Genomic DNA, 27,839 nt, shown 5'->3' on the forward strand with positions numbered 1-27,839 from the left:
CGGCTAGTAACCAGTTGAAAGGCTGGCGGTTCGAACCCACCCAACTGCACTGTGGAAGAAAGGTCTGCTGATCTGCTACCATAAAGATCACAGCCCAGAAAACCCTACGGAGCAGTCCTACTCTGTAACATGTGGTCACCATAAGTGGGAATCGACTCCAAGGCAGAAACAACAGAAGCTGAAGTAGACAAAGAAGACCGCCCCCTAGAACCATGCCCTGAATTCGGACATCTAGCCTCCAGAATTGTGAGAACATAAATTTTTCTCTTTAAAGCCACCCATTGCGGTATTTCTATTACAGCACCAGTAGGAGGCTAAGTCACCAAGCCTTCTGGAGTGGGGAGTCATGGGGATGAGGGGTGATAGGTAAGGAGGGGCTGGGGACGATGGGAACCCTAAGATTTCTCTTCATGCTACCTGTGGTTGGTGTGTTGGAGTAAGCCCAACATCCAGCTCTTTGTTGCATGGAAAAGGGCTCCTGGTCCCTGATTCTCTTTTCTTAATAATTTTTATTGTGCTTTAAGTGAAAGTTAACAAATCAAGTCAGTCTCTCACACAAAAACCCATATACACCTTGCTACACACTCCCAGTTACTCTCCCCCTAATGAGACAGCCTGCTCTCTCCCTCCACTCTCTTTTCGTGTCCTTTTCGCCAGCTTCTAACCCCCTCCACACTCTCATCTCCCTCCAGGCAGGAGATGCCCACATAGTCTCAAGTGTCCACCTGATCCAAGAAGCTCACTCCTCACCAGCATCCCTCTCCAACCCATTGTCCAGTCCAATCCATGTCTGAAGAGTTGGCTTCGGGAATGGTTCCTGTCCTGGGCAACAGAAGGTCTGGGGGCCATGACCACCGGGGTCCTTCTAGCCTCAATCAGACCATTAAGTCTGGTCTTTTTATAAGAATTTCGGGTCTGCATTTTTTTATCCCACTGCTCTCCTGCTCCCTCAGGGGTTCTCTGTTGTGTTCCCTGTCAGGGCAGTCATTGGTTGTAGCCGAGAACCATCTAGTTCTTCTGGTCTCAGGATGAAGTAGTCGCTTGTTCATGTGGCCCTTTCTGTCTCTTGGGCTCGTAATCACCTTGTGTCCTTGGTGTTCTTCATGCTCCTTTGATCCAGGTGGGTTGAGACCAGTTGATGCATCTTAGATGGCTGCTTGCTAGCGTTTAAGACCCCAGATGCCACTCTTCAAAGTGAGATGCAGAATGTTTTCTTAATAGATTTTATTATGCCAATTGACTTAGATGTCCCCCGAAACCATGGTCCCCAGACCCCTGCCTCTGTTATGATGGCCTTTGAAGCATTCAGTTTATTCAGGAAACTTCTTTGCTCTTGGTTTAGTCCAACTGTGCTGACCTCCCCTGTATTGTGTGTTGTCTTTCTCTTCACCTAAAGTAGTTCTTATCTACTTAGTGAATACCCCTCTCCCACCCTCCGTCCCTCCCCCCTCTAGTAACCACAAAAGAATGTTTTATTGTCAGTTTAAACTATTTCTCAAGTTCTTATAATAGTGGTCTTACATAATATTTGTCCTTTTGCAACTGACTAATTTCGCTCAGCATAATGCCTTCTAGGTTCCTCCATGTTATGAAATGTTTCACAGATTCCTCACTGCTCTTTATCGATGCGTAGTATTCCATTTTGTGAATATACCATAATTTATTTATCCATTCATCCGTTGATGGGCACCTTGGTTGCTTCCATCTTTTTGCTATTGTAAACAGTGCTGCAATAAACATGGGTGTGCATGTATCTGTTTGTGTAGAGGCTCTTATTTCTCTAGGATATATTCCAAGGAGTGGGATTGCTGGATCCTATGGTAGTTCTATTTCTAACTTTTTAAGGAAGCGCCAAAACAATTTCCAAAGTGGTTGTACCGTTTGACATTCCCACCAGCAGTATATGTGTTCCAATCTCTCCACAGCCTCTCCAACATTTATTATTTTGTGTTTTTTGGATTAATGCCAGCCTTGTTGGAGGTGAAATCTCATTGTAGTTTTGATCTGCATTTCTCTAATGGCTAGTGATCGTGAACATTTTCTCATATATCTGCTAGCTACCTGAATGTCTTCTTTAGTGAAGTGTCTATTCATATTTTTTGCTCATTTTTTAATTGGGTTATTTGTCTTTTTGCAGTTGAGTTTTTGCAGTATCCTGTAAATTTTAGAGATCAGGCGCTGATCAGAAATGACATAGCTAAAAACTTTTTCCCAGTCTGTAGGTAATCTTTTTACTCTTTTGGTGAACTCTTTGGATGAGCATGAGTGTTTGATTTTTAGAAGCTCCCAGTTATCTAGTTTTTCTTCTACGTTCTTTATAATGTTTTCTATACTGTTTATGCCATGTATTAGGGCTCCTGACTTTGTCCCTATTTTTTCTTCCATGATCTTTATCGTTTTAGATTTGATATTCAGGTCTTTGATCCATTTTGAGTTAGTTTTTGTGCATGGAGTGAGGTATGGGTCTTGTTTCACTTTTTTGCAGATAGATATCCAGTTATGCCAGCACCATTTGTTAGAAAGACTGTCTTTTGCCCATTTAACTGTTTTGGGGCCTTTGTCAAATATCAACTGCTCAAATGTGGATGGATTTATGTCTGGATTCTCAATTCTGTTCCATTGGTCCATGTATCTGTTGTTGTACCAGTACCAAGCTGTTTTGACTACTGTGGTGGTATAATAGGTTCTAAAATCAGGTAAAGAAAGGCCTCCCACTTCGTTCTTCTTTTTCAGTAATGCCTTATTTATCCGGGGCCTCTTTCCCTTCCATATGAAATTGGTGATTTGTTTCTCCATCTCATTAAAGAATGTCCTTGGGATTTGGATTGGAATTGCATTAAATGTATAGATCACTTTTGGTAGAATATTATCCATGAGCAAGATATGTTCTTCCACTTACGTAAGTCTCTTTTGGTTTCTTGCAGAAGTGTACTGTAGTTTTCTTTGTATAAGTCTTTTGCATCTCTGGTAAGATTTATTCCTAAGTATTTTATCTTCTTGGGGGCTACTGTAAATGGCAATGATTTGGTGATTTCTTCTTCGATGTTCTTTTTGTTAGTGTAGAGGAATCCAACTGATTTTTATATGTTTATCTTGTATCCCGATACTCTGCTGAACTCTTGTATTAGTTTCAGTAGTTTTCTGGAGGATTCCTTAGGGTTTTCTGTGTATAAGATCATGTCATCTGCAAATAGAGATACTTCGACTTCTTCCTTACCAATCTGGATGCCCTTTATTTCTTTATCTAGCCTAATTGCTCTGGCTAGGACTTCCACCACAATGTTGAATAAGAGTGGTGATAAAGGGCATCCTTGTCTGGTTCCCAGTCTCAGTGGGAATGTTTTCAGGCTCTCTCCATTTAGGGTGATGTTGGCTATTGGCTTTGTATAAATGCCCTTTATTATGTTGAGAAATTTTCCTTCTATTCCTATTTTGCTGAGAGTTTTTATCATGAATGAGTGTTGAACTTTATCAAATGCCTTCTGCATTAATTGATAAAATCATGTGATTCTTGTCTTTTGTTTTATTTATGTGGTGGATTACATTAATTGTTTCTCTAATGTTGAACCATCCTTGCATACCTGGTATGAATCCCACTTGGTCATGGTGTAATTATTTTTTTGATATGTTGTTGAATTCTGTTGGCTAGAATTTTGTTGAGGATTTTTGCATCTAATTTCATGAGGGATATAGGTCTATAATTTTCTTTTCTTGTGCAGCCTTTACCTGGTTTTGGTATCAGGGATATGGTGGCTTCAAAGAATGAGTTTGGTAGTATTCCATCCTTTTCTATGCTCTGAAATACCTTTAGTAGTAATGGTGTTAATTCCTCTCTGAAAGTTTGGTAGAACTCTGCAGTGAAGCCGTCCGGACCAGGGCTTTTTTTTTGTTGGGAGTTTTTTGATTACCTTTTCAATCTCTTCTTTTGTTATGGGTCTATTTAGTTGTTCTCCCTCTGTTTGTGTTAGTTTAGGTGGGTAGTGTGTTTCTAGAAATTCATCCATTTCTTCTAGGTTTTCAATTTTGTTTGAGTATAGTTTTCATTGTACTCTGATATGATTCTTTTTAATTTCATTTGGGTCTGTTGTAATATCGCCCATCTCATTTCTTACATTTATTATTCAGGTTATTCGCTTCCTCTCCTCTTTTTCTTTTGTCTGTTTGGCCTATGGTTTATCAATTTTGTTGAGTTTTTTTTAAAAAACCCGCTTTTGGTCTTGTTAATTCTTTCAATTGTTTTTCTGTTTTCTATTTCCTTTAGTTCAGCTCTAACTTTTATTATTTGTTTTCTTCTGGTGCCTGTGGGTTTCTTTTGTTGATCTCTTTCTATTTGTTCAAGTTATAGGGATAGTTCTTTGATTTTGGCCCTTTCTTCTTTTTGGATGTGTGCGTTCATTGATATAAATTGGCCTCTGAGCACCACTTTTGCTGTGTCCCAAAGGTTCTGATAGGAAGTGTTTTCATTCTCATTGGATTCTCTGAATTTCTTTATTCCATCCTTAATGTCTTCTATAATCCAGTCTTTTTTGAGCAGGGTATTGTTCAGTTTCCAAGTGTTTGATTTCTTTTCCCTTCTTTTCCTGTTATTCATTTCTACTTTTATGGCCTTATGGTCAGAGAAGATGCTTTGTAATATTTCAATGTTTTGGATTCTGCTAAGGCTTGCTTTATGACCTAATACGTGGTCTATTCTAGAGAATGTTCCATGTGCACTAGAAAAGAAAGTATAGTTGGTTGCTGTTGGGTGGAGTATTCTGCATATGTCTACAAGGTCAGGTTGGTTGATTGTGGCATTTAGATCTTGTGTGTCTTTATTGAGCTTCTTTCTGGATGTCCTGTCCTTCACCGAAAGTGGTGTGTTGAAGTCTCCTACTATTATTGTGGAGCTGTCTATCTCACTTTTCAATGCTGATAGAGTTTGTTTTATGTATCTTGCAGCCCTGTCACTGGGTACATAAATATTTAATAGGGTTGTATCTTCTTGGTGTATTGTCCCTTTAATCATTATATAGTGCCCTTCCTTATCCTTTCTGATGGATTTAACTTTAAAGTCTATTTTGTCAGAAATTAATATTGCCACTCCTGCTCTTTTTTGATTGTTGTTTGCTTGATATATCTTTGTCCATCCTTTGAGTTTTAGTTTGTGTCTCTAAGTCTAAGGTGTGTCTCTTGTAGGCAGCACATAGACAGATCTTGTTTTTTAATCCATTCTACCACTCTCTGTCTCTTTATTGGTGCATTTAGTCCATTTACATTCAGGGTAATTATGGATAGCTATGAATTTAGTGCTATCATTTTGATGTCTTTTTTTGTGTGTTGACAGCTTCTTTTCCCCACTTGATTTTATGTGCTGAGTAGATTTTCTTTATATATTGTCCTTTCCTGATATTTCTTGTTGTTGATTTTGTTTCTGCTGCATCTGTATTTTTCCCTTGTATTTTATTTTGATGAGTAGGATAGTTTGTCTCCTTTGTGGTTACCTTATTATTTACCCTTATTTTTCTAAATTTATAACTAACTTTTATTTCTTTTTACACCGTATCTTCCTCTCCATAGGGAAGGTGTATGATTACATTTCTTTGTCCCTCTTTATTATTTTAATTTTGTCTTCTTTTATATAATAACATCACCGTTACCCTGTGTTGGGCTTTTTTTTTTTTTTTTTTTTAATCTTGCTTTGTTTTGTTTTGTTTTTGTTTTATTTCCCTGTATGGGTTGACTTCTGGTTGCTCAGCCCAGTGTTCTAGTCTTGGGTCGATACCTGATATTATTGATTTTCTAACCAAAGAACTCCCTTTCATATTTCTTGTAGTTTTGGTTTGGTTTTTACAAATTCCCTCAACTTGTGTTTATCTGGAAATGTCTTAATTTCACCTTCATATTTAAGAGACAGTTTTGATGGACATATGATTCTTGGCAGGCAATTTTTTTCCTTCAATTTTTTAAATATGTCATCCCATTGCCTTCTTGCCTGCATGGTTTCTGCCGAGTAGTCCGAGCTTATTCTTATTGGCTCTCCCTTGTAGGTGACTTTTCTTTTATCCCTTGCTGCTCTTATAATTGTCTCTTTATCTTTGGTTTTGGCAAGCTTGATTATAATAAGTCTTGGTGACTTTCTTTTAAGATCTACCTTATGTGGAGTTCGATGAGCATCTTGGATAGATATCTTCTCATCTTTCACAATATCAGGGAAGTTTCCTGCCAACAAATCCTCAACAATTTTCTCTGTATTTTCTGTTATCCCTCCCTGTTCTGGTACTCCAATCACTCTTAGATTATTTCTCTTGATAGAGTCCCACATGATTCTTAAGGTTTCTTCATTTTTTTTAATTCTTTTATCTGATTTTTCTTCAAATATATTAGTGCCAAGTGATTTATCTTCAAGTTCAGAAATTCTAGCTTCTACTTGCTCAATTCTGCTCCTCTGACTTTCTATTGAGTTATCTAATTCTGTAATTTTTTTGTTAATCTTCTGAATTTCTGATTGCTGTCTGTCTATGGATTTTTCCAGCTTATTAAACTTTTCATTATGTTCCTGAATAATCTTTCTGAGTTCTTCAGTTGCTTTATCTGTGTGTTCTTTGGCTTGTTCTGCATATTGCCTCATTTCCTTCCTGATGTCTCGAAGGATTCTGTATATTAAACTTTTGTATTCTGCATCTGGTAATTCCAGGAATGCAGTTTCATCTAAAAGATCCCTGGATTCTTTATTTTGAGAGCCTGTTGAGGTGATCATGGCCTGTTTCTTTATGTGACTTGATATTGACTGTTGTCTCTGAGCCATCTATAAGTTATTGTATTAGTTTATGCTTGCTTACTGTGTCATAGCTTCTTGCTTTGTTTTGTTTTGGTATACCCCTATGGGTTGCTTGAATGAGCTAGCTTGACTATTTTTGCCTTTGGAGCTCTGGTGTCCTGTCCCCAGCTGGCTAGAGCTGTTATCAGGTAGATCAGTCTAGGAGTCCATTCAGTTTTCTTGTATGAATTCAGCTCAGGTTTCCAGGTAGCTGATATCAAGTATGTGGTACAGGCTCTGTCCTACAGTCTTAGAGGGGCAGGGGTGATTGGCGTATATAGCCATATCTGATTATAGCAGGGAGTCATGCTCTGAACAAGGCAGGGAGCTGAGAACCGACACCCAAGTGTCTCTGAGGAAAACACGTCTCTGTTCCCTAGACTGTGTTGGTGGGTGGGCTCTGCAGAGGGACCGTGGGCACCCAAAGTTTTTGTTGTAAAGACTGGGAAGTTCCAGTTATCCCTGGACCCCTATCGCGGGTGGCTGGGCAACCCAAGTGGAGCCACCAGTCCTTAGGTCCCTGTTGTGGGTAGGTCAGGACCTTGTTTAATAGGCAAAGCAATGTCAAATGGCAAACACCCACCTCCCCACCACACTGCTGAAATGGTTGGAGTTTGCCAGCAAGGGCCTATTCTCCCGAAATAGGCCCACACAGGTCCATGCAGAAGGGAAAGGTGCTCAAGATCCATGGACGGTTTATGCCTGGACAGGAGCCGCTTCTGTCCTGAGCTCCCCCAGTTAATGGAGCTAGCAAATTATCTTTTTCCCCCAGTTACAAATTTTTTCCTTCCCCAAGGCCAGGAGGACGGCTCTAGGTGCTCACCAGGGTCTATCTCAGACCTAAGGATTCAGCCACTGAAGCCCACTTGGGGGTGGGGGGGAGTGCAGTAAAATATGCTTAGCTTTTGCCGAGAGCTCCCTTCTGCTTAGGTTCTGGAGGTGTGAGTGGGCTGTGTGGCTGGCTGCTTCTCCCTGAGGAAACTGTGGCCAAACGCTAGAACCAGCCCACTGCCGCTGCCGCCGCCGCTCCAAGAATGGTGCCTGAGGGCTCCCCGTGATTCAGGTCCTGCAACTCCTCTCCGCTTCTGAATGGCCTCTTCCTCCGCCTTCCCCTCAGTTCATTATCTAAGCTTGCCTTTGATGCTCGGGGCTCCCAGCTTGTCACAAATATACTCGTTTCACTTGTTTTTTGGGGTCTTTGTTGTAAAGAGGGCTCCACGGAAGCGTCTGTCTATTCCACCATCTTGACTTCACCCCCTGGTCCCTGATTCTTGACTCATCACCATCCCATGGCCTGGGGAGCCAGTTTGGCACCCTGCTTTTGTGGGCTTCTGGGTGTCCTTCCAGCCACTGTTTCCACCTTCAGCCATGGGTGCAGCTCGCTGGGCTCTGACATGCCCTCACCCTGCATGGTGGTTCTGGGTGACTTCTCCCAGCCCTTAGAAGAAAACACGCCCCTCCCCAAGCCCTCCAATCCTTCTCTTCCTTTCTGGCTCAGCATGGGGCCCCAGATCCAAGATGCTGATATCAGCTGGGAAGAGGACTGGAGCACCTGGGTGCACAAGGCAGCTGGTGCCCAGGTTCCTGTGCAAACCGGATTGCGTTCCAAGGTGGTAGGAGCATGCAACAAGCTAGAAGTGAGTCCCAAATTCCTGGACTGGCTGCACCCCACACATTGCTTCAGCAGCTTACATGAAACATGCTCTCAAGTTCACACAATGAAGTTGTAGAATCTCAATTCAGGGAGTTGTCCCAGTGACTCTTCTCGGGGACGGATGTGGATTGAACACATCTTAACCCCTATACCTGACTCAGATCCTCAATCTTGCCCCTACAGTCAGTCCTCAACCCTGGTTCCTGTCTTGCTCCCTATTGCCCACAGGTTAATTCCATGGCTGAGCTCTGGGAGAACCCGCGCTAGCATGGGGGCCCCATTGTTCAGCCAGAGAAGAAGTCAGGGTCTTGGGCTTAGGGACACCGGCCCCGCCTCCACGGAGCCACTCCCACCCGTGGGTCCCTGTGGTCCCCAAGCGCCCTTGTCGGCTCCCAGAGAGGCTCAGGCAGAGGTTACAGCAGAATTTTATTCCCGGTAGTCAGCCAAGGTAGGTGGGTAGGTCTAAGGGGCGGACGAAGGGGGATGGATCACTTCGGGCCCTCGACCAAGGGCTCCACCCGCAGCCACAGCCCGCCCTCAGCGCGCAGGACCACTTCTGGCTTCCGCCGAGGTTCCCTGTGGTCTGGCAGGACGCGGAAGCGCAGCAGCGTGAGCGCTAGGACCACCTTCATCTCAGTCATAGCGAACGTCTGCCCGATACAGTTCCTGCAGGCGGAGTCAGGGTCTGACTGCGCCCAAGACGCCCATCCCAGCCCCCATCTCGCCTGGAACCCTGACCAGGACCCCCAACCCCACCCTGAGCACCTGGAGAAATAGAGAGGGTGCTGACCATGCTGGAAACTTCCACGTGGACTTCTGTGTTCCCTAAGCTTGGTCAAGACTCCAATTCCAGACTCAGAACAGTAGATGGGGGAGGGGCTCTGAGCACACTGGGACCCGTCCCTGGACCCGATCCCCTTTTCCTTGTACAATGTTATGCAAACCTCCCCAGATAACCCCCCCCAAAATGGGCTGCCTCTATTCAGGGATGGGGGAGGATCTGACTGCCTCCCAGACTCCCTCCACGCCACCCCTCACCACATCCTGGTGTTAGATGTTCACAGGCCTCACCTGGGCCCCGCTGAGAAAGGAATAAAAGCCAGCGGTGACCTCTTCTGGGTGTTTTCTGGATCAAAGCGGTAGGGGTTGTATACCTGGGGGGGGGGGAGACAGGACCGCTGGGCGGGGTCTCTCAGCACAGCCAGCCACCCCCAGAAAAGATCCATGTGGGTACAATGCGAGGGAAGGAGAGTCTGATTTTCCTGGTCAGGGCTCTGCTCCTCCCTCAGGTCTCCATGAAAGGTGGAGGGGCTAAGGGCAGTACCTCAGGATCCGGCCACACAGATGGGTTGTGATGGATGGCAAAGATGTTGATGACACAGGTGTTCCCTGTAAGGGAGGTGGGGGGCAGTCAGAATGAGGTCCCCACTGTCTGATGGGCCTCTCTTCCTGCCCAGGACCTCCCCACCTGCCATTATGGGCACCTTTGGGGATGACACAGCCGTCAGGGAGCACCACGTCCTGAGTACAGGTGCGGGAAATGGAGGTGGCTGGGGGATGCAGCCGTAGACTTTCTTTGATGCACATGGTCAGGAAGGGCAGCTGGGCCAGGTCGTCCCTAAGGAAACCCACCCTCCAACAATTAACCCCCAGCCCTCTGCCAACCAGTGACACCCTCTTACCACCTTCCTCTGATCCCATAACAAAATTAATTTCTGTTGGATCAAATCTGTAAGCAGTAGAAAAACAGTCACAAAAGTACTAAAAGAACATTTGGCCAGTATTTTTAGAAGCGGTCGCTATGAGTCAGAATCGACTTGACGGTACTCGGTTTGGTTTTGGGTCTTCTGAACGAAACACAATGCCCAGAAAGCATCCTCTAAATGGTAAAAACATTTGCATGAAAATTAGAAATTTCTGCATAGTAAAAAAAAAAAAATCAAAACACAAACAAGAAAAAAAAAGATGAGTCAGAAACAAAACAAAGATGATCACTTATTACAATCTATAACTTAGCATTGAACTAGAATTACTAAAAGCAAAACAAACCCATTGCTGCCGAGTCAGTTCTGACTCATTCAAGAATCAATAGTTGATGCATTTAGAGAACAAAGGAAAAAAAAAGGGAAGGGTAGAGTAATTTGAAATGTGGAGGGAAATATATCCCTTTTCACAAGATATTATTTTATTCTTGGTATATTAATTTTCTAGGGCTACAGTAACAACGTGCAACATGGTGGGTGGCTTATAAGAACAGAAATTTATTGTCTCACATATTTGGGGACTAGTAGTCTGAAATGAGGTATCAGCAGAGTCATGTCCTCTAGGAAAACTCTAGGGAAGGTTCTTCCTCATCTCTCCTGACTCTGGTAGCCCCAGGCATTCCTTGGCTTGCAGATCACATGGACATTTCCCTTTGTCTGTGTCTGTGTCTCTTCCCTGTTATAGGACACCAGTCATTTTGGATTAGGATCCATCCCACTCCAGTACGACCCCATGATAACATCTTCAAAGGTCCTATTTCACAGCTACCAGACATTAGGACTTGAGCATCAATTCTGGGAGGACATGATTCGATCCATAACATTTTGCCCCTTGGCCCCTCAAATCTACGTCCTTCCTGTGTTCAAAATACATTCAGTTAATCCCAGCACCCCCCAAAGGCTTAACCCATTCTAGCATCAATTCTAAGTCCAAAACCCCATCTCCTAAATCATCTAAATCAGACATGGGTGAGACGTTGGTTATGGTCCATCCTGAGGCAAAATTCCTCTCGATCTGTGGACTTGTAAATCAGGAGAGTACAAGTTATTTGCTTCTAAAATACAGCACTGGGATAGGCACAGGATAGACATTCTGATTCCAAAAGGAAGAAATTGGAGGGCAAGAAAGGATCAGGGGTCCCAAGCATGTCTGAGACCCATTAGATCAAATTCCATTAGATTTGAAGCCTTGAAAATAATCCTTTGTCCTCCGGGATCACCTGGGTGACAGACCCATTCTTCAGGCCCTGGGCAGTGGCCCATTCTCCCAGCTCACCTGAGCAGTGGCCCCATCCACCAGGCCCATGCCTTCTGGGACTGGTGGCAGTGACACCCCACTGGCTTCCAGACTGCTCTCAACATCACTATTCCCTTCTCTTGAAAGATAGTGGATGTTTGCAGCCAAGGAGCTCCATCATCCCATTTTCTATCTGTAGAATCCAGTAGTTCAACAGCCTTACTTCATCTTATCCCATCTCTGACTCCTTTAGTCTAAGCTGGCAGCATTTTGTTGAGATGGTTCATTGGATCCACATGTACCACACCAAATCTCTAGGAAATGGTTGTCCAGCCACATACTTGGCATTCTTTCCAGAGCTCACTTTCTCAATGTGTACAATATGAATAGGATGAGAATTTAACGAGTCTTCAAGTTCTGGCTCCTTTCTGCACAGTTCATTCCTAGATTTAGCTCTTTCCTCTCAAATTTTACTGTGAGAAGCAAGGAGAAACTAGGCTGCACATTCCAGGTTTTGCCTAGAAATCTCCATAAATATCCAAGTTTGTCACTTATAAGTTCTACTTTCCACAAAATATTTGAACATAATTCAGGCAAGTTCTTTGCCACTTTATAGCAATGATTGCCTTTCCTCCAATGTCCAAGCACATGTTAATCATTTCCTCCTAAGATCTCACCAGAAGCATATTTAACATCCACAATTCCAGCAGTATTCTGTTCATGACTATATGCGTATTCTCTAAAATGATAAGCACTTTCTGTACAGCTCTCCCTAGTCCTTTCTGAATCCTCACCAAACCTGTCTTTTAACATCCATAATTCTACCAACAGTCTCTTCAAGGATAGCTAGACTTTTACTACCAAGTGCCTCAAAACTCTCCCAGCCTCTACCCATTACCCAATTCCAAAACCACTTCCACATTCTTATATATTTGTTACAGCAGCAGCCCACTTCCCAATGCCAAAAGTGTATTAGTTTCCAGGGCTTCCATAATAATGTGCCACTAGTGGGGTGGCTTTTAAGAACAGAAAAGTATTGTCTCATAGATCTGGGAGGCTGGTAGTCTGAATTCAGGGTGTCTGCAGGGTCATGTTCTCTTGAAAGACTCTAGGCGAAGATCTTTTCTTGTCTTTCCCTCCTCTGGTAGCCCCAGATGTTCCTTGACTTGCAGCTACAGCATAACTGCTTCCTGTGATTGAGTATTTTAACCTGTCTGGCAGCTTCCTGAAGGACCAGCACAAGGACTTGCTTTTGTTTTATCCTACTTAGAGTGTTACCAGGGCTGGGGAACCTTCCCTGGTAGCATTTGCTGACAGCAACTAAACGCAAAAGTTTTGCCCACAACAGCTGGGGTTAGGGACAAGTAATAGACAAACTGAAAAAGCCTAAGAAGAAAGAAATTCAGACAGGAGATATTTGGGGGAATAAGGGCTTTTAAATTTTCCACATATGTAAGGGAATCAACTGAGAAGGCTCTTGAGTCAGAGTTGACCTGATGGCAAAGGGTTTGGTTTTGGGTTTTTTGTTTTTTTGGTTCACATGCCCAGGGTTGGATGCATGCTCAGAAAAGGTCTGAGAAGACCCTAAGTGCTCAACTCTAGCTGATCTTCAGACTCCATGCAAGCAGAAGGTGAAGGCAAATGTAGAGTTGTAAACAGTCTAAGTATGGGAGGAGTGTCCCTACACGGAAGCAATGTGCAAACTCTGGGAGGACAGAATTTTTTTTTCCTCTTTCTTTGTTCTTTTATCTTCTTTCTTCTTCATCATTTTTTTTTTTTTTCTGGCTCCGGGCATTTTAGGAAATCTCTCTCAGGTCACTGGCTGACCAATGAGATAACAGAATAGAGACTGCAGTGACCACACAGACAAAAAATACAGACTTCACAAAAATAGTTTAGAAAAGTCACTAAACAAATAAACAAAAACCCAACAACCAACCCACAACTAACAACAAAAACAAACCTAGGGTTGAGAGTAGAATCTTATTGAGAGCGTTTCCATCCTATGATACGAAATATCCAGTTGCCATCAGAAATTATAAGGCATTCAGAGAAACAAAAAATTATGACTAAGTCACAGAGGGGGAGAAAAAGAAATGAATAGAAGCCTGTCCACCGTGGGTGACCCTGCTAATATTTGAAATGCCAACAGTGTAATGTTCTAGGAACGCCTGAACTCCCTCTAACTTCAGGAAGAGAAAAGAAAATCAGCACCGGCACTAAGCTGAGTCCAATGAGGTGAAGGTCAGACATACCTCCACTTTCCAACCATTTTAACAATCCTGACACCAGCTGTCCCTCCCACAGTACTCTCTACTTCTCTTCTGGGCTCATTTTAGTGGCCAAAGAGAACTCATAGACAATACTTACAGTTAAGTGGTTTATTTAGGGTTTAGGCTACAACTCAAGATCAGGAAGCATGCAGGCAAAGTCTGGAAATCTCCACCAAAGTAGAGCGCACGTTTCCCCTTTCTTGAGTGCATGACAACTCTCTTAGCTCCTCTAGGCCGTGCAAACAAGCAGGCCCTTCTCTCTGCCATAAATGCCCCCTCTCAGCCACGCAGACCTGCTTTTAGTCGCCTTGGGACAAGGTCCTCTCAGCACCCTCAAGACAGGCCCTTCTTGACCCACTCAGTTCACATTCCTCTTTATCTCCTCAGGACAGGCCTCTCTGCCTTTGGCTTCCCTGCCATTGTCCTCTCCACTGCTAACTGACCCAGCTTATAGCTAGTGTAGAAGTTTGTTCAGCTCTCTTAGCTGCATTCCTACCAGGAGGTTTCTGCTAACACCACTGACTCTGCTGCACGGCCCCTTCTGGGCCTGTTGCCACTGGCTCTGCCCCAGGGCCTCTCACTGTCTTCAGTGTTACAGCCCTTAACGTGTGTTACAACTCTTTTAGGAGGTTCCTTTCCTATGCTTATTCTCTCTTCTTGCTTCTCTTACCTTGTCCTTTCTTATTTCTGCCTTCTGTTTTTGTCTTCAAACATCTGTGTGGTTGGCTGCCTATAAGCAAACTCCTGGTCAATTTCAAGGCATAGCCCTACCACTGGGGCCACAAATTAGCCAGTTCCACCGCCTGCCTCAGTATGCCATAGTCACTTGATTTGCGTAATAGGCTATAGGCACTGATATGTGTAAGTATATTGACCCTGCAAAACAAAAAAAAAGGTGTGTAAAATAGACTAATCACAAGGCAGGCTGCAGCCCAGGGGCAGACAAAAGGTATCAAATCATCAAGCTGTTTAAGGCTTGCCCAGGAAATGTTGATCAATCTGGCAAAAGTAACAATCCCTCTGGAGTACAAAATTAGGGCAAATGTAACTTCTCAGGGTTATGGGGAAAATCTCTTAAACTGTTTCTCCAAAGAACCAAGGCAAAAGACACATAAAGGAACTCATTTCACCACAAGTGGCACAGATTTCAGCATCATAGCAACATGCAAGCCACCACAGTACAACTAACTGACAGATGGCTGACGCTAAACAAAAGGTTGGAGGTTCAAGTAGACCCAGAAGCACTCCGAAAGAAAGGCCTGGTGATCAACTTCCAAAAAAATCATCCATTAAAAACCCTATGAAGCAAAATTCTACTCTGACACACATGGGGTCACCATGAGTCAAATCAACTCAATGGCAGCTAGGTTTTAGAATTAACATGTTGTCATTAGGTGCCTTCAAGTCAGTTCCAACTCACAGCGACCCTACATACAGCAGAACAGAACAATTTACTGTCCAGCCACATCCTCACAATCTTTGCTGTGTTTGAGCCCATTGTTGCACCCACTGTGTCAATCCATCTTGTTGAGGGTCTTCTTCTTTTTTACTGACCCTCTACTTTACCAAGCATGATGTCCTTCTCCAGGGACCAGACCAAATGTCCTGATAACATGTCCAAAGGATGTGAGACGAAGTCTCGCCATCCTTGCTTCTAAGGAGCATTCTGGCTATACTTCTTCCAAGACAGATTTGTTCATTCTTTTGACAGTCCATAGTATATTCAGTATTAGCATAAGATCCAGTAATATTAAGATAAGACACAGCAATTCCATCCAGATGTACATACTCTCAAAAATAGAAAACTTGTATTCAAACAAAAACTTGTGCACGAACGTTCATAACAGCACTAGTTACAATAGCCAAAAGGTGGAAAAAATCCACGTTTCCATCAAAAGATAAATGGACAGACAAAATGTGGTATATCCATACAGTGAGATATTATTCAGCCGTAAAAATTAATGAAGTCTTGATAAGGTGCTATAACATGGATGAATCTTAAAAGCTGCATACTAAGTGAAAGAAGCCAGACACAAAAGGTCATGTATGGTATGATGCTATTTATATGAAATATCCAGAAGAGGCAAATTCAGAGACAGAAAGCACATGGGGGTGGGGGTTGGCACCGGATGAGGGGTGAGGAGAATAAGGAAAAATTGCTTAGTGCATATGAGATTTCCTTTTGGGGTGATGAAAACATTGTGCAGCTAGGAGGAGTGATGATTGCATGACATTTTGAATATACTAAATGCTGCTGAGTTGTGTATTTTAAAATGGTTAATTATATGAAATGGGAATTTCATCTTAATAAAGAAAAATGTCAGAATTAGCAGAAAGATTTTCTTCCATCCCCAGTGCAAGGGACTTGGGGAACAGGTCATGAGAGGCTACGCTCACCATTCAATCTCCTCTGGTTGGCGGTCCTTCAGGAGCTCTCGCACCTCCTGCCGGCAGCGCTCCTGGTATTCTGGGTGCCTCGCAAGGTTGTACAGGGCCCAGCAGAGGCCACTGGCCGTGGTGTCGTGGCCTAAGAGCACAGGTGGGCTTGAAACACTGGGCTACTTCAGCACCGGAAGGTGGACAGCTCCCTTGCACTGAGGTCTTCGAGGAGGGTGGGTTAGGGTAGGGCGGGATGGGGCTGTCCAAGATCCAACCACGCAGCCTTGAGATTATACGGACCCCGCCCCAATCCTATTTTGCGTTGGACTCTCACCCCCGAACATGACGGTGTCTGCCTCCGCTCGGATGTCCTCATCTGATAACTGCTTCCCATTTTCATCCTGGAGAGAAGGCAAGACACTCAGAATCACCTCAGCTCTGAGGGACTCAGCTGAAGCTGAGGAAATGCCTGAAAATTCATCCCTTGTTTGCCATCACCAGGGCCCCTCCCCACAGTTCCCTTCCTGGTCTCCTGCGTCCTGTTTGCCCCTTCAAGGCAGCCTTGCACAGAGCATCTTATCCTCCTTGATGCTCCTTCCGTCTCATCTTCAAGCATTTTCTGTGGCTCCCAAGTACCCTGTGGCTCACATAAACTTCTTCAATCTGACATTTGAAATTGAGATCTTGCCTACTTTTCAAATCAGAACCTACAGGCACTCACCTTGCTCAGCAGGAGCACATCGATGAAGTCCAAAGTCTTGGCCTTAGTCTTGGCATTGAGGAACTCACCGATACCCTGATCTGAGAGGGTGTGGCGCCGCTTCTTGATGACGGCATCTGTGAAGTCATGTACCAGGCGGCAGGCCCTGTGGAAGCGCCGCCCATCAGGAGTGAGGTGATACAAGAAGTCCAAGTGCAAGAAGAAGAGCCGATTGTACCGTTTCAGCACAAGGGCACTAAGCTCCAAGATGCCAGCAAGGTATTCACTGGGCTTCCTACAGGACGAGGGCAAGAAGCAATGCAGTAACTTCCCCATACCTAAAGCCCAGGGTGTATCTCTCACCCATAAGCCAGAAAACTGAGCATCCAGGAGAAGATGACCTCAAAGATGTATGGTGGGGATGAGCCAAGAGATGGAGCCACACTTCCTTCTCTCCTTGCTTCCTTATCTCTGTGAGCTGCCTCCAGGTCCCAGGGACCAGGGAGAGCTTCGCCATAATGTTCATCACTTTCTCCTACACAAAATCTAGTCCTTTCCCTGCTCCTTCCCCAAGCTGTCCATGTAGCTTGTCTTCATCTTCTCCCAGCTGGTTCATGGGCTCAGCCCTTTGTCTGGTCTCTTTCTACCCAGTGTCAACACTGTCCAGTGTCATCACGACAGTCAGTCTTCCACAGACCCAGATTTCTAAAGCTAAACCTTGGCCATGCCCCTCATCTGCTCAAATGTCTTTCCTGACTCCATGGAAACCCCAAGATAAAGTCCTTACCTCTTTGCCCAGCTTGTTAATATCCTTAATATCCTTAAGATCTAGCCCCTGCCTACCTCCCCAGCCTCATTTCCAAGGTATCTCTTCACTGCCTGTGGACAGAACAATGGTCCCCCAAATATGTCCACATCCTAATTCCCAAATCTTTGAGTATGTTACTTTGCATGGAAAAAGAGGTTTTCAGATACAACTAATGCAGGGATCTTGATATGGGAGAGATTATGCTGGATGATCTGAGTGGGTTAAATACAGCCCAAGGAACCTTATAAGAGGGAGGCAGAGCATCAAAGTTAGAGAGAAGGCTCTGCGATCACAGAAGCACAGCAAAAGAAAAAGGCAATGTGATATGGAGCCATGAGCCAAAGGATATGGCAGCCTCTAGAAGCTGAAAAAGGCAAAGAAACTGCTCATAAAACATTCCCACATACCCAGAAGGACGTCTCTTTATCTGTTTCATTCCCTGTCCTTCTATGCCAGGCTATGGCCCACCTCCTCCAGGAAGGCTATTCCGATTACCCTGGTCAGCCCTCCCTCCCCACCTACTCCCTTGGGTCAATGGTCCATGTTCCCAGATCCAGGCTTTGACTCACTCCTGGCAGTGGCTGTCAAAGCTGAAGACGCATTTCTGCAGACTGTCCAGGGTCATGAGGCTGATGTTCTCAAACATTTCCAGACGGATACTGCCATCACAGGCCAGGCGCTGCCACTTGGCCTGCCCAGAGAAGACACAGAGCTGGGTGTGGGCTCTACCTCCTCTGGGACCCCCTCTTCAGCCTCAATCACCAAGATGAACTCCACCCAGAACCCAGCCTTCTAGTCATGCACCCAAGGCACCCATCCCCAGAGTGGACCAGGCTTGAGTGGGAGTAGAAGCTGTCACTATTAAGATGTGAAGACCCCATCGCTGGAAGTCAGAAGACCTGATCAAGTCCCCGTTCTGCCCCTTATGCTCTATGTGCCCTTGCTGAACTCATTAATCCTGCCCCCTCCCCTCCGCCGGGTCCCAACTCTTCAGTACTTACCAATAGTTAAGACGACCTGCTCTGCTGTCAGATAAAAAAAAAAAAAACAGGTGGCAATCCCAGCTCCATCCTTACTAGCTCATTTGCTAGCTAGGTCAGCCTGAGCAAACTCTGAAACTTCTCTGAGCCTGTTCTGTCATCTGTAAAGTGGCCATTCACAATCATCTCTACCTCATGGGGCTGTGAAGTTTAACTCACACAATATGTGTCGTGGAATTGGCACATCGTTTCTGGAATACAGTGAGTGCTCAATAAATGTTAGCACTCATCATCATCTTCGTCATTATCTTAGTAGTGTTGTTGTTGTTAGGTGCCGTCAAGTCGGTTCCGACTCATAGCGACCTTATGCACAACAAAATGAAACACTGCCCGGTCCTGAGCCATCCTTACAATCGTTGTTATGCTTGAGCTCATTGTTGCAGCCACTGTGTCAATCCACCTCATTGAGGGTCTTCCTCTTTTCCACTGACCCTGTACTCTGCCAAGCATGATGTCCTTCTCCAGGGACTGATCCCTCCTGACAACACGTCCAAAGTATGTAAGACGCAGTCTCACCATCCTTGCTTCTAAGGAGCGTTCTGGTTGTACTTCTTCCAAGACAGATTTGTTCGTTCTTTTGGCACTCCGTGCTATGTTCAATATTCTTCGCCAACACCACAATTCAAAGGCATCAACTCTTCTTCGGTCTTCCTTATTCATTGTCCAGCTTTCACATGCATATGATGCGACTGAAAATACCATGCCTTGGGTCAGGCGCACCTTAGTCTTCAGGGTGACATCTTTGCTTTTCAACACTTTCAAGAGGTCCTTTGCAGCAGATTTGCCCAATGCAATGTGTCTTTTGATTTCTTGACTGCTGCTTCTATGGCTGTTGATTGTGGATCCAAGTAAAATGAAATCTTGACAACTTCAATCTTTTCTCTGTTTATCATGATGTTGCTCATTGGTCCAGTTGTGAGGATTTTTGTTGTCTTTATGTTGAGGTGCAATCCATACTGAAGGCTGTGGTCTTTGATCTTCATTAGTAAGTGCTTCAAGTCCTCTTCACTTTCAGCAAGCAAGGTTGTCATCTGCATAACGCAGGTTGTTAATGAGTCTTCCTCCAATCTTGATGCCCCGTTCTTCTTCATATAGTCCAGCTTCTCATATTATTTGTTCAGCATACAGATTAAATAGGTATGGTGAAAGAATACAACCCTGATGCACACCTTTCCTGACTTTAAACCAATCAGTATCCCCTTGTTCTGTCCGAACAGCTGCCTCTTAATCTATGTAAAGGTTCCTCATGAGCACAATTAAGTGTTCTGGAATTCCCATTCTTCGCAGTGTTATCCAGTTTGTTATGATCCACACAGTCAAATGCCTTTGAATAATCAGTAAAACACAGGTAAACATCCTTCTGGTATTCTCTGCTTTCAGCCAGGATCCATCTGACATCAGCAATGAGATCCCTGGTTCCACGCCCTCTTCTGAAACTGGCCTAAATTTCTGGCAGTTCTCTGTCGATATACTGCTGCAGCCATTTTTGAATGATCTTCAGCAGAATTTTGCTTGCGTGTGATATTTATGATATTGTTCTATAATTTCCACATTGGGTTGGATCACCTTTCTTGGGAATAGGCATAAATATGGATCTCTTCCAGTCAGGTGGCCAGGAAGCTGTCTTCCATATTTCTTGGCATAGACGAGTGAGCACCTCCAGTGCTGCATCTGTTTGTTGAAACATCTCAATTGATATTCCATCAATTCCTGCAGCCTTATTTTTCACCAATGCCTTCAGAGCAGCTTGGACTTCTTCCTTCAGTACCATCGGTTCCTGATCATATGCCACCTCTTGAAATGGTTAAATATCAACTAATTCTTTTTGGTATAATGACTCTGTGTGTTCCTTCCATCTTCTTTTGATGCTTCCTGCATCATTTAATATTTTCCGCATGGAATCCTTCACTATTGCAACTTGAGGCTTGAATTTTTTCTTCAGTTCTTTTAGCTTGAGAAATGCCAAGCGTGTTCTTCCCTTTTGGTTTTCCATCTCCAGCTCTTTGCACATGTCATTATAATACTTTATTTTGTCTTCTCGAGAGGCCCTTTGAAATCTTCAGTTCTTTTACTTCGTCAATTCTTCCTTTTGCTTTAGCTGCTCAAGGCTCAAGAGCAAGTTTCAGAATCTCCTCTGACATCCACCTTGATCTTTTCTTTCTTTCCTGTCTTTTCAGTGACCTCTTGCTTTCTTCATGGATGATGTCCTTGATGTCATTCCACAACTCATCTGCTCTTCAGTCACTAGTGTTCAATGTGTCAAATCTATTCTTGAGGCGGTCTCTAAATTCAGGTGGGATATACTCAAGGTCATATATTGGCTCTCATGGACTTGCTCTGATTTTCTTCAGTTTCAGCTTGAACTTGCATATGAGCAATTGATGGTCTGTTCCACAGTCGGCCCCTGGCCTTGTTCTGACTGATGATATTGAGATTTTTCCATCGTCTCTTTCCACAGATGTAGTCAGTTTGATTTCTGTGTGTTCCATCTGGCAAGGTCCATGTGTATCATCACCATTTATGTTGGTGAAAGGAGGTATTTGCAATGAAGAAGTCGTTGGTCTTGCAAAATTCTATCATTCGATCTCCGGCATTGTTTCTATCACCAAGGCCATATTTTCCAACTACTGATCCTTCTTTGTTTCCAACTTTCGCATTCCCATCACCAGTAATTATCAATGTATCTTGATTGCATGTTTGATCAATTTCAGACTGCAGCAGCTGATAAAAATCTTCTATTTCTTCATCTTTGGCCCTAGTGTTGGTGCGTAAATTTGAATAACAGTCGTATTAACTAGTCTTCCTTGTAGGTGTATGGATATTATCCTATCACTGACAGCGTTGTACTTCAGGATAGATCTTAAAACGTTCTTTTTGATGATGAATGCAACACCATTCCTCTTCGAGTTGTCCTTCCCAGCATAGTAGACTATATGATTGTCTGATTCAAAATGTCCAAAACCAGTCCATTTCAGCTCACTAATGCCTAGGATATCGATGTTTATGCATTCCATTTCATTTTTGACGATTTCTAATTTTCCTAGATTCATACTTCGTACATTCCAGGTTCTGATTATTAATGGATGTTTGCAGCTGTTTCTTCTCATTTTGAGTCGTGCCACATCAGCAAATGAAGTTCCCGAAAGCTTTACTCCAGCCACGTCATTAAGGTCGACTCTACCTTGAGGAGGCAGCTCTTCCCCAGTCATCTTTTGAGTGCCTTCCAACCTGGGGGGCTCATCTTCCAGCACTGTATCAGACAATGTTCCACTGCTATTCATAAGGTTTTCACTGGCTAAAGCTTTTCAGAACTAGACTGCCAGGTCCTTCTTCCTAGTCTGTCTTAGTCTGGAAGCTCAGCTGAAACCTGTCCTCCATGGGTGACCCTGCTGGTATCTGAATACTAGTGGCATAGCTTCCAGCATCACAGCAACACAAAAGCCCCCACAGTATGACAAACTGACAGACATGTTGTAGGATCTTAGTACTAGATGATTGCAAAAATGGCCCCAATTTGTCATCCTTCCCTGTCCTCACCCTTTCCAATAAGAATTTGAAACGCCTTACTTTAGGAGGTAGAGCCAATTCCCCTCCCAATCCCTTGAGTCTGAGCTAGCCTTGGGACTTGCCTTTGTCCATGTTGCTGTTGTTAGCTGTCATTGAGACAATTTCAACTCATGGAGACCTCATGTACCACAGAATGTAACATTGCCTCATCTTCACAATCACCAGCATGCTCAAGTCTATCATTGTGGCTATTGTGCCAAACCACCTGACCTAGGGTCTCCCTCATCCTCGCTTCTCTCTACTTCACCAAACATGATGTCCTCCAGGAATTGATCCCTCCTGATGATGTGTCCAAAGCAATGTTTTGTTGTGATCCCTAAGGTTTTCATTGGCTAATTTCCGGAAGCAAATCACCAGGTCTTTCTTCTTAGTCTCTTTTAATCTGGAAGCACTACTGAAACCTGTCCATCATGGACGATCCTGTCTAGTACTTGAAATACCAGTGGCACGGCTTCCGGGGTTATAGCACCACATAAGCCACAATAGTACAATAAACTGACAGAGGGGTGGTAGGATTTGGCCAATAGCATGTGGTCAAAATGATGGTGTGCTAGTTCTGAACCTAGGCTTCCAGAGCTGCTGCATGTTTCTGTTCACTCCCTTGGAGCACAACCTCCATTATGTGAACAAGCCTGGGCCAGTCTGCTGAAGGATGAGAGACAGATGAAGTGACCAGTTATCCAAGCTGAGGCCATGCTGGATCAGCCTGTAGCCAGCTGAGCACCACACATGTGAGAGCCCAGGTAGATCAGCAGAACTGCCTACCTGAGCCACACCTGACCACAGAGAAGTGAGGGAGCCCAGCCACGCCCAGAAAAATGGCCCTGCTGACCCGCAGACTCGTGAGCAACAATAAATGCCTATTCTTTCCAGCTACTGAGATTTGAAGGGTCTGTTATGCATAAATAGCTGCTATGCAGTATTCATTTTTATCATCAACGTTGTCTTAAGCTTTGATTTCCTGGGTGGTGCAGTTAATGTGCTTGGCTGCTATTTTAGTCATCTACTGCTGCTCTAACAGAAATACCACAAGTGGATGGTTTTGACAAAGAGAAATTTATTCCCTCACAGTCTAGGCAGCTAGAATTCTGAATTCAGGCTGCCAGCTCCAGGAAAAGGCTTTCTCTATTTATTAGCTCTGGGAGAAGGGCCTTGTCATCAATCTTCCCCTGATCTAAAAATTTTTCACCACAACGCCCCAGGTCCAATGGATGCACTATTCTCCTGGATTCTTCTTGCTTGGTGGTAATGAGATTCACCTGACTCTCTACTTCCTTCTCTCTTTTATATCTCCAAAGAGATTGACTTAAGAGAAAACTTATTCTTGTAGATTGGGTCCTGCCTCATTAACATAACTGCTGCTCATCCCACCTCATTAACATCATAGAGGTAGGATTTATATAACACATAGAAAAATCACATCAGGTGACAAAATCGTGGACAATCACACAATACTGAGAATCATGGCCTAGCCAAGTTGATACACATTTGGGCGGGGGGATACAATTCAATCCACAACATTCCACCCTTTGACCCCCCCCAAAATTCATGTCCTTGCCACATGTAAAACACATTCACTCCATCACATCATAGCAAAAAAGTCTTAAATCAACTCCAAGTCCGAAATCCAAAAGTTCTTCTTCATCTGTGAAATCTAGAATACAAGTTATCTGTTTCCAAAGTACAATCATGGAACAGGCACAAGCTAGACATTTCCATTACAAATGGGAGAAATTGGAGGGAAAGAAGAGATAAGAGGCATCAAGCTAGTCAGCAGAACACATTACATTAGCTATCAAGGCTTGAAAACAATCCTCTGTTCTCTGAGACCATTTAGACAATGCCCCTGCCCTCCAGACTCTAGGTCTTGGCCAAACTCTCCAGGTACTGAGTCAAGGCCCCTCAGCCCTGGGCTTTAGCTCCGCCTCCCAGGTCCACTGGAACGGCAACACTGTTCCCTCACATTTGGGTAACCCTAATTCTCCTAGTCATTCTGAGTGGCAACTCCACCCTTTGAGACCCCAGAGGTCATGGCCCTACTGTCTGAGACTGAGGCAGCTCTGTTTCCTATGTTCCTTGTCTCTTCAGCCTCTGCTTCTTGGTTCCTCGGCCTCTTGGACCCTCAAGTCTCACTGCCCAAATCTTCCCTGCTGTGACAAGTGTTCCAAAGCTCTTTAGCTCCACTGATAAGTGCCTGGAGGCACCCCACCTCACCAGTAAACTTCAGTCGGAAGGCACACAACTGTCTTGCTCTATGGGTAGGCAAGCGTAACTCCAAAGATAAGCGCCTGGGGGCACTCCACTCCAGCAGGAAGCCTTCTGCACAAAGGCACTCAGCTGTCTTGCTCTATGGGTCGGCTCCAGTGCCGTCTCTCGCTGGTCTCCTGGTTCTGCTGCTGCAGTTTTTCTGCTGCTGCAGCTTCTCTGGTGCTGCTGTTTCTCTTCTGCTGCCATTTCCAGTGTGACAGCTGTTCTCACTTCCTTCTGAGTCCACACCAGAATTGACTTTGACATCCATAATTCCAACAACAGCCTCCTAAGGCAGTCTGAAAACTCTTCCAGCATCTACTCATTCAGTTTCAAAAGTGCTTCCATGTTTTAGGCGTCTGTTAGAGCAGTACCCCACTCTGCCAGTGCCAAATATCTTAAGCTGGGTTCTTTAGAGAAGCAAAACCTCTAAAGCATATAAATATAAAGAGAGAGAGATTTATATCAGGGAAATGGCTGTGCCATTGTAGAGGCTGGAACATCCGAAGTCTGTGGGTCAGGATAGAGGCTTCTCCTGATTCACGTAATTGCAAGGGCTGGTGAACCCAAGATCAGCAAGTCAGAAAGCAGGGCTCTTGCTCACGGGTAGCAAAGATCGACGAACCCTAAGATCGACAGGCAAGACCACAGGTAAGTTGCTAGCTCAAGTCCCAAGAACCAGAAGACAGACAAACAGGAGCCAGTTGCAGGATCCAGTGCAAGCAAAAGTCCATGAGCCTTGCCAGAATGCCCATTTATATTTGATACAGACCACACACCCAAGGAAACTCCCTTTCAACTGATTGGCTGCTCACAGCAGATTCCATCATGGAGGTGACCACATTATATCAAATCTCATCATGGAAGTGATCACAATGTCATAAGACTGCCACACCACTGAGGATCATGGCCCAGCCAAGTTGACACGCAACCTTAACCATCACAGCTGCTAACTTAGAGGTTGGAGGTTCAAGTCCACCCAGAAGTGACTCAGAAGAAAGGCATGACAATCTACTTCCGAAAAATCTGCCATTAAAAACACTATGGAGCACAGTTCTACTCTGACATGCATGGGGTCACCATGAATCGGGGTCAACTCAACAAGCTTACAAGGCTTCTGTGAGAGAGACTAGAAGTTAATACCTTCTGAGCACCTACTAAGGACCCTGGGTGGTATAAAATGTTTGCTCTCAGCTACTAACTAAAAGGTTGGTGGTTCAAATCCACCCAGCAGCACCACAGAAGAAAGTCCTGGTGATCTCTTTCCATAAGATTACAGCTATCAAAATCCCTATGGAGCACAATTCTACTCTGAAACAAGTGGGGTCTCCACGAGTCAGAATAGACTCAACGGCAGTGGATTTGGGGTTTTTTTGTTTGTTTGTTTGTTTGGGACTCCTACTATGTGCCAGGGAAATGATTCAATTATGTCAGCTTGAACACCCCTCAAATTAGGGATTATTATCCCCACTTTGCAGATGAAGACACTGAAACTCAGAGAAGAAGAGCGATGGCCCCAAAGCCACCCAGCAGATCCAGGACCCCAGAAAATATTTGTAGCCCCTCTCCCCAAGGCTCCATCAGGGACACTGGGCTCAGGGTGCTCACGTGCATGAAGTTCACGGTCTCATTGAACATCTTCACGTAGGGCTTCAGGACTTGAAAGTGGAAGGCGGGTGTCAGCAGGTGGCGGTGGCGGCTCCACTTGTCACCACCACTCAGCAGGAGCCCGTCCCCTGGTAGGGCCAGACACAGGCAGTGGGCAAGTGTTGCACCTTCCTCTGGACCCCAAGGTTGTCCCCAGTCCCCTCCACCCATAATTACTCACCCAGCCAGGGCTTCAAGAGGCTGTAGAACTTAATGTCCTTGGGTAAAATGGCAGCTAACAAAAGAAAATGGATTATGAAGGGCCATGAAGTGGGGAAGGGGAGGCACTTTGGGTAGAGACATGGGCTCCCAGACAGGGGTCTGTCCTTTCTCCAGCCAATTCCAGGATAAAAGAAGTGGAAACAAGGGAAGAGGATCAGGGAGGAGGGGGCTACCAGACCAGGCTGCAGCAGTAAAGTAGAGCAAATTCAGAGCCCACAACACTCTATGATGGTGAATTTTATGTGTCAGCTTGGTGATGTTGTGGTTCCCTGTGGTTTGCCCAAACACTAATCTAGTTGATGGAATGGAATGGAATGGAATGGAATGGAATGGAATGGAATGGAATGGAATGGAATGGAATGGAATGGAATGGAATGGAATGGAATGGAATGGAATGGAATGGAATGGAATGGAATGGAATGGAATGGAATGGAATGGAATGGAATGGAATGGAATGGAATGGAATGGAATGGAATGGAATGGAATGGAATGGAATGGAATGGAATGGAATGGAATGGAATGGAATGGAATGGAATGGAATGGAATATAGTGTAGTGTAGTGCAGTGCAGTGCAATGCAGTGCAATGTAATCAATCTATCAGTTGAAAAGGGATTTTCCCTAGGGTGTGCTTTGCCTCCAGAATATAAATAGATATTTTGGCAGAGCTTGCTCTCTTTCTCTTCATTCTGCCCTCTTTGTGTCACCTGACCTACAGATCTTGGGACACTAGACTATAGGAGTTTCCAGCCTGTCATCTGACCTAAGGATTTTGGATTTCCAAAAACCAATAAACCAAACTCAATGCTATCAAGCCAATTTTAACCCATGGCGACCCCATATGATACAGTGTAGAAATGCTCCATAGGTTTTCTGGGCTGTAATCTTATAGAAGCAGATCACCAGTCCTTTCTTCTGTGGCACCACTGGGTGGGTTCAACTTGCCAGCCTCCCACAATAGCATGAGACAATCCTTGAAGTAAATAGAGATAAACAAATAGATATAGACATAGACATAGATACAGACGTTACGGATTGAATTGTGTCCCATAAAAATATGTGTTGTAAATCCTAGCCTCTATGTCTGTAGTTATAATCCCACTGGGGAATGGTTGGTACAGTATGATGGGTCAATTTTATATGGCTTTTCTCACCACGGTCTTGAACTCTCACCAAATGACTGAGTGGGACTATGCAGATGAGGTCCTCGTGGCCCACCAAGAGGACTGGATAGCCTGCTAATAATGCAAATAATGAAACCCTGAAGGGTGGGACCATGAAAATAAGGTGCATGGAACCCTATTGAGGGGATTGGTCAGTTTTGCCATCCTGCGAGGCTTAAAGGACAGCCGATCCCAGAGCAGACGGAGGATCCCACCGCCACCAAGGAAGAAGACCTAGGAGTGAAGGGCATCCTTTGGACATGGAATCCCTGCACTGGAAACTTCCTAGACCCAGGAGACAGACAGTGAGATATAGTACCACAGATGGCGAGAGATGGTGAGAAG

The 27,839-nt window shown here is 44.4% G+C and overlaps 1 protein-coding gene across 5 annotated transcripts in view; it reads right to left on the minus strand.

Moving 5' to 3' along the window:
• Positions 1-8,577: 8,577 nt before the first annotated feature.
• LOC126072306 (cytochrome P450 4F2-like) overlaps positions 8,578-27,839 on the minus strand; it is an 85,002-nt gene continuing 65,740 nt past the window's right edge. For 2 of the 5 annotated variants that reach the window (XM_049877268.1, XM_049877269.1), the window contains 10 exons: positions 26,293-26,346; positions 26,073-26,200; positions 18,180-18,301; positions 16,824-17,097; positions 16,437-16,503; positions 16,121-16,250; positions 9,935-10,068; positions 9,775-9,839; positions 9,522-9,604; positions 8,597-9,116 (listed from right to left, as the gene is read on the minus strand). In XM_049877268.1, coding sequence (XP_049733225.1) covers positions 8,939-9,116; positions 9,522-9,604; positions 9,775-9,839; positions 9,935-10,068; positions 16,121-16,250; positions 16,437-16,503; positions 16,824-17,097; positions 18,180-18,301; positions 26,073-26,200; positions 26,293-26,346 — 1,235 coding nt within the window. In that variant the 3' untranslated portion in view covers positions 8,597-8,938. Of the gene's footprint in view, positions 9,117-9,521; positions 9,605-9,774; positions 9,840-9,934; positions 10,069-16,120; positions 16,251-16,436; positions 16,504-16,823; positions 17,098-18,179; positions 18,302-26,072; positions 26,201-26,292; positions 26,347-27,839 lie in introns of all 5 variants that reach the window. The other 3 variants (XM_049877272.1, XM_049877271.1, XM_049877267.1) reach the window with 3 other exon arrangements.

This window comes from Elephas maximus, chromosome 3 (assembly GCF_024166365.1).
Source record: "Elephas maximus indicus isolate mEleMax1 chromosome 3, mEleMax1 primary haplotype, whole genome shotgun sequence".
NCBI classification, from domain to species: Eukaryota; Metazoa; Chordata; class Mammalia; order Proboscidea; family Elephantidae; genus Elephas; species Elephas maximus.